This window comes from Gopherus flavomarginatus, chromosome 2 (assembly GCF_025201925.1).
Source record: "Gopherus flavomarginatus isolate rGopFla2 chromosome 2, rGopFla2.mat.asm, whole genome shotgun sequence".
Classification (NCBI taxonomy): Eukaryota; Metazoa; Chordata; order Testudines; family Testudinidae; genus Gopherus; species Gopherus flavomarginatus.
In genome coordinates, this window is record NC_066618.1 from 299,702,487 (window position 1) to 299,708,913 (window position 6,427).

General features: G+C 58.4%; 1 protein-coding gene across 2 annotated transcripts; it reads left to right on the forward strand.

The window, feature by feature from the left end:
* The first annotated feature begins 3,519 nt into the window (after nucleotides 1-3,519).
* LOC127045222 (uncharacterized) lies at nucleotides 3,520-6,427 on the forward strand. Of its 2 annotated transcripts, none has more exons than XM_050941087.1 (2): nucleotides 3,520-3,609; nucleotides 4,121-6,427. In XM_050941087.1, the coding sequence occupies exon 2, from the start codon at nucleotides 4,220-4,222 to the stop codon at nucleotides 5,414-5,416; it is 1,197 nt and encodes a 398-aa protein (XP_050797044.1). In that variant the 5' UTR covers nucleotides 3,520-3,609; nucleotides 4,121-4,219; the 3' UTR covers nucleotides 5,417-6,427. The 2 variants fall into 2 exon arrangements, with proteins under 2 accessions (XP_050797044.1, XP_050797045.1); XM_050941088.1 differs by having other exon boundaries at nucleotides 3,528-3,609; nucleotides 4,124-6,427.

Consider the following 6,427-nt stretch of genomic DNA (forward strand, 5'->3'; position numbering starts at 1 on the left):
GTTGGTTTGACACAATTTGTTCTTGACAAACAAGAGATTCCCCAGCTGCTCACCCTGGGCTAGCCCTAAAGGACAACAATGCTTGCTTATTATAGAAACTTCTATTCACTTTTGAAATTCAAGCTTATAGCACATTTGTATATCTATGATTACCTGCTTTAACCTTGTAAATTACACTCTAATTTCCTTTTCTTATTTAATAAATCTTTATACAGATTTGTATAGGATTGGCTACAAGCATTGTCTTTGGTGTGAGATCTCGGGTGCAATTGACCTGGGGTAAGTGACTGGTGCTTTGGGACTGGGAGTAACCTGAATATTGCTGTGATTCTTGGAGATCATTCTCCACAATGGAGGTAAGAGATCATCTGTCACAAAGGTAGGCTCACTACGGTGGCACAATAGATTGGAATATCCAACAGGACTGTCTGTGACTCCATGGTAAGGCTGTTAGAGTGCCTGAGGAGTTCCCACTTGATAACTGGTTGGTGAAATTGGAGTACAGAATTCACAATCCATTTGGGGTTTGTGTCCTGGTTCCTGACAGCCTGCTCTCAGGTTGGGTCTCATGCTCTTGCGTCACTGCAGGCAGCGTTACAAGGACACCTGGGTTCTACTCCCATTTCTAGATATCAAGGTGGTCTCGTGTTTGGAACCAGGTTTGGAACCAGGTTGCCAGGTGTCCAGTTTTCTACCAGAACACCTGGTCGAAAGGGACCCTGGCGGCTCTGGTCAGCACTGCTGACTGGGCAGTTAAGAGTCCAGTTGGTGCAGGGCTGGCAAGCTCCCTACCTGGCTCTCGGGAAGCAGCTGGCAGGTCCCTCCAGCTCCTAGGTATAGGGGTGGCCAGGGGGGCTCTGTTCACTGCCCCCACCTGGAGCGCCGGCTCTGCAGCTCCCATTTTCTGTGAACTGCAGCCAATGGGAGCTGTGGGGACAGCACCTGTGGCCAGTGGAAGTGCATAGAGCCGGAAGAACATGTCGCCGCTTCCTGAGGTAAGCGTTGCCTCCCACATCCAAACTCCCTCCCAGAACCCACATCCCACACCCAACCCCAGCCCCAGCCCTGAGCCCCCTCCCACACCCAAAATCCTTTCTGGAGACTGCACCCCAACCCCCCTCCCACACCCAAAACCCCTGTCCCAGGCCTGAGCCCCCTCCTGCACCCCAACCCCAACCCCCTGCCTCAGCCCACACCCATACTCCCTTCCACACCCCAACCCCTGCCCCAGCCCTGAGCCCCCTCCCACACCCCAACCCCAACCCTCTGCCTCAGCCCACACCCATACTCCCTCCCACACCCCAACCCCTGCCCCAGCCATGAGCCCCCTCCCACACCCCAACCCCAACCCTCTGCCTCAGCCCACACCCATACTCCCTCCCACACCCCAACCCCTGCCCCAGCCCTGAGCCCCCTCCCACACCCCAACCCCAACCCTCTGCCTCAGCCCACACCCATACTCCCTCCCACACCCCAACCCCTGCCCCAGCCCTGAGCCCCCTCCCGCACCCCAACCCCAACCCCCTGCCTCAGCCCACACCCATACTCCCTCCCACACCCTGCCCCCTACCCCAGCCCTGAGCCCCCTCCCGCACACAAACGTCTTCCTGGAGCCTGCACCCCAAAACCCCTCCCACCCCAACCCCCCTACTCCAGCCCTGAGCCCCCTCCCACACCCAAACTCCCTCCCAGAGCCTGTACTCACAAACCCCCTCCTGCACCTCAACCCCCTGTTCCAGACCTGAGCCCCCTCCCAAACCCCAAACCCCTGCCCCAGCCCGGTGAAAAGGAGCCTTGGCGAGGGAGGGTGGGGGAGAGTGAGACACAAAGGGAGGGGGATGGAGTAAGTGGGGTGGGGTGGGGGCGGGGCCTCAGAGAAGGGATGGGAGGGAGGCTCAGAGAAGGGGTGGGAATGGGGAGGCTCAGAGAAGGGGCAGGGTTTCAGAGAAGGGGTGGGAATGGGGGGGCTCAGAAGGGGCAGGGTCTCAGAGAAGGGGTGGGAATGGGGGGGCTCAGAGAAGGGGCAGGGTCTCAGAGAAGGGGTGGGAATGGGGGGGCTCAGAGAAGGGGCAGGGTCTCAGAGAAGGGGTGGGAATGCGGGGGTTCAGAGAAGGGGCAGGGTCTCAGAGAAGGGGTGGGAATGGGGGGGCTCAGAGAAGGGGCAAGGTCTCAGAGAAGGGGTGGGAATGGGGGGGCTCAGAAGGGGCAGGGTCTCAGAAAAGGGGTGGGAATGGGGGGGTCAGAAGGGGCAGGGTCTCAGAGAAGGGGTGGGAATGGGGGGGCTCAGAGAAGGGGCAGGGTCTCAGAGAAGGGGTGGGAATGGGGGGGCTCAGAGAAGGGGCAGGGTCTCAGAGAAGGGGTGGGAATGGGGGGCTCAGAGAAGGGGCAGGGTCTCAGAGAAGGGGTGGGAATGGGGGGGTCAGAAGGGGCAGGGTCTCAGAGAAGGGGTGGGAATGGGGGGGCTCAGAGAAGGGGCAGGGTCTCAGAGAAGGGGTGGGAATGGGGGGGCTCAGAGAAGGGGCAGGGTCTCAGAGAAGGGGTGGGAATGGGGTCTCAGAGAAGGGGTGGGAATGGGGGGGCTCAGAAGGGGCAGGGTCTCAGAGAAGGGGTGGGAATGGGGGGGCTCAGAAGGGGCAGGGTCTCAGAGAAGGGGTGGGAAGGGGGGGCTCAGAGAAGGGGTGGGAATGGGGGGCTCAGAAGGGGCAGGGTCTCAGAGAAGGGGTGGGAAGGGGGGGCTCAGAAGGGGCAGGGTCTCAGAGAAGGGGTGGGAATGGGGGGCTCAGAAGGGGCAGGGTCTCAGAGAAGGGGTGGGAAGGGGGGTCTCAGAGAAGGGGTGGGAATGGGGGGCTCAGAAGGGGCAGGGTCTCAGAGAAGGGGTGGGAATGGGGGGGCTCAGAAGGGGCAGGGTCTCAGAGAAGGGGTGGGAAGGGGGGGCTCAGAGAAGGGGTGGGAATGGGGGGCTCAGAAGGGGCAGGGTCTCAGAGAAGGGGTGGGAATGGGGGGGCTCAGAAGGGGCAGGGTCTCAGAGAAGGGGTGGGAATGGGGGGGCTCAGAAGGGGCAGGGTCTCAGAGAAGGGGTGGGAATGGGGGGGCTCAGAAGGGGCAGGGTCTCAGAGAAGGGGTGGGAATGGGGGGGCTCAGAAGGGGCAGGGTCTCAGAGAAGGGGTGGGAATGGGGGGCTCAGAAGGGGCAGGGTCTCAGAGAAGGGGTGGGAATGGGGGGCTCAGAGAAGGGGTGGGGCAGGGTGAGGGTGTTCGGTTTTCTGCAGTTAGAAAGTTGGCCAGCGGGGGCATTGGGGATCACGGAGCTCGGGGCCCAGGCTGGGGATGTCCCTTGCAGAATGTAGGGGGGGACCCACTGAGCCGCCCCTCCCCGCCCTGGGGAACTTGCTCCCACTGCTATGGGCGGGCGATTCCGGGGTCCGCCAGCAGGGGGCGAGGGGAGCGCCCGAGGGACGCTCTGGCCTCGCCTCTCCGCTGCTCCGGCCCCTGTCGCTATTTAATGACGTCAATGGGGGCGCGCCGCTGTGTGGGCTGGACACCCGGAAGAGCCCGTAACAATGGGGGCAGCGAGAGGAGGTGCCCGGGGAGGGGGAGCTCCGGGGAGAAGGTAGGTGGGGGGAGGGGCTGCTCTGGGGGCTGAGGGAGGGGGACGGGCTGTTCTGGGGGAGGGGCAGAGGGAAGATGTTCAGGGGGCTGGGGGAGGGGCTCTGCTGGGGGGGCTGGGGGAGGGGGACGGGCTGTTCTGGGGGAGGGGCAGAGGGAGGATGTTCGGGGGGCTGGGGGAGGATGTTCAGGGGGCTGGGGGAGGGGCTCTGCTGCGGGGGGCTGAGGGAGGATGTTCAGGGGGCTGGGGGAGGGACTCTGCTGGGGGGGGTGAGGGCAGAGAGCAGTACTGACCGTGTGGGGGTGGAGATGGTGGTCGTGGGAAAGTTGGGGGTAGGGTGGGGGAGGGGAACGGGTAGCAATCCAGAGAGGAAGGTAACAGGGAGGCTGTGGTCCCCCATCCCAGAGCGAAGGCGCCATCTGGCTGCAAGGCACCGGGTGCTGTGAAGGTTGGAGCTGGGGTTTGATGGGGGTGTCTGGTCCATCCTGTGTAACAGTGTGTCATGTTCTCTCAGCAGGTCTCAGCCGGCCACGCCTCCCTCCGACGTGCCTAGTTGAGCGTCTTTGCCACTTACACTGTTGGGTGGGGCCTGGCCTGTGGTTGGCTGGGCACAATGCCTCGGAAAAGGAAGCATTGTCAGCGTGCAGGCCGCCCTCAGCTGGCTGCGGTCACTGCTGCAGGAACCCCCGTCATGGCCAGGGCTGGCTCAGGGTGTCGCATGCAGCTGGGTCGCAGGACTAGGAGCCCAGACTACTTTCCCTTCAGCTTCCTGCCAGTGGACTGTCAGCTCCATGTCTTCTCTTTCCTTTCAGAGGTGGAGAAGTGCACAGCTGCCTTGGTTTGTGAAGCCTGGAGCAAGCTGATCCGCACCCCCAGGCTCTGGAGGGTGGCTGACTTCATGAGACTGGGGGCCTTCCAGTCAGGCATGGATTTGGTGCTGGTTTCTGCCAGAGAATTTGAGAGGTGGAAAGAGTGGGTCCACCAGTATGCCTATCACCTGACCTCTCGCAGTGCTAGCCTGCTAGTCCTCAGAGCCAGCTTTGATTTGGGTGACCAGAAGACCAAATGGGCTGATTTCCTTTCACACTTCTTGGACAGTGTCCACTGTGGGGAGCTGCAGGAGCTGGAGCTCAACTGGACCTTGACTCACTTGGAACCACCAGACTTCTACCCGCCAGGTATCTGCAGTATGACTCAGGTCAGCCTGACCAAAATGGACCAGATCAGCAACTTCCAGACCCTTCTGGAGAAGTTTATCCAGAGATCCCCAAAGCTCACCAGGATGAAGCTGCCCTTTGACTGGTCTGCATATTCAGTTGCCATGCTGACCCAGTTCCAGCAGCTTCACACCTTGGAGCTCAAATACTTCTGGAGCTTCAAAGGGGTTTGCCCAGGGATCATGCAAGATCTCACCAAAGCCCTGCCCAACCTCAAAACTCTCATCCTTCATGTGCTGGTGCCAGTCAAAGACTTGGGCATCTCCTATTCTCTGGAATCCAGATCCCTGGAGTATTTGGACGTGTCCCAGAGCCGTGGCCTGGTGTTCTGTCACCTCGACCTGCCCTCCCTGAGGGTGCTGAGGATCAAGAAGATGGTTCGGGGCATCATCCTGAACCGGAGGAGTAGGCTGGCTCTTCAGAGTCGCTGGTCCTGTCTGTATAGCTTGTTATGTCGTGGCACACCCAACCTTCGGGTGTTCAACAACCAGGTGTTGCTGCCGCAGTGGCGAGAGCAGACATACAAGGAGCTGAATGCCTTGCTGCTGCAATCATGCTACTGTGTTCAGCATTCAGACAACTGGTTACTGTAAAGATTGATGGTGAAGGGACCAGACAAGAGAACCAGGTTCTCCTTTATCTAATGGTGTCACTGGAGGGGGTGTAGAGCATGAAGAGACCATGTGTTTGCCTTGGGAGGGACCAGATGGCCTGTGTGTCTCTGGGCCTAGCATTTCTCAGGTTTCAGGAGAGGCTGCATCTGGGCCCAGTTTGCTCAAAATGGGAGGCTGACCGAGAGATGTTTAGAGAGAAGGACATTCTGTTTTTCTCTTCTACCAAGACAGAGTAAATGTTCTGTTCCCCACAGCTGGTCTCAGGTTTTCATTTATAAGTGCACTTTATGGCCCATAAGTGATGGCCTGTGCTCCTTACATAACAGGAAGGGCTCTGAGTACTGCACATAGTAAAATCACACAGCTGCAGCCAGACACAGGTGCCCTGGTTGTCTGTATGCACTGATGCAGAAGTGAAGATGGAATTGGTAACCTTTTGAGCTCAGACCTCCACAAACCTCTGCCTGATGCATTCACAGGGTAGTTCCATGCTCTTAGCTGGCCAGTGTTATCAGCTGGTTAGCGCAGGGGAGTTGGGTTTCCTGGGTTCTTTTCCAGTCACTATCATTATTTTTGGAAATGTTACTTAGACTCATTTTCAAAAGCAGCCTCTAATTTTGGGTGCCTGACTCAAGCTATCTTGCAAGTTGCAAGAGCGCAGCAGCTCTGAAAATCAGGACCAAGGGGTCTCGAGTTAGGAACCTCAGGTTTCCATCTTTAAAATGGGAATAAACCTAACTTACCTCTCTGGGAAGGTGGTGAGGCATTTCGACCCTTGGACTTAGGTGCTGCCAAAATGTAAAGTAGTATTAGAAAGTGGAGGAACATGGATGTTTGCCATTTCCCAGCCAGCAGAAGGCATCCCTTACTTTGTTATGCTGATATATAACCTGACTGATTCTTCAGACCATATCTGTTCTCAGCTGGTTCCTCTGATGCTGGTGGTGGTCAAGTCCTGAGTTGACCCTAATAAAAATTAACAGAGCCCCA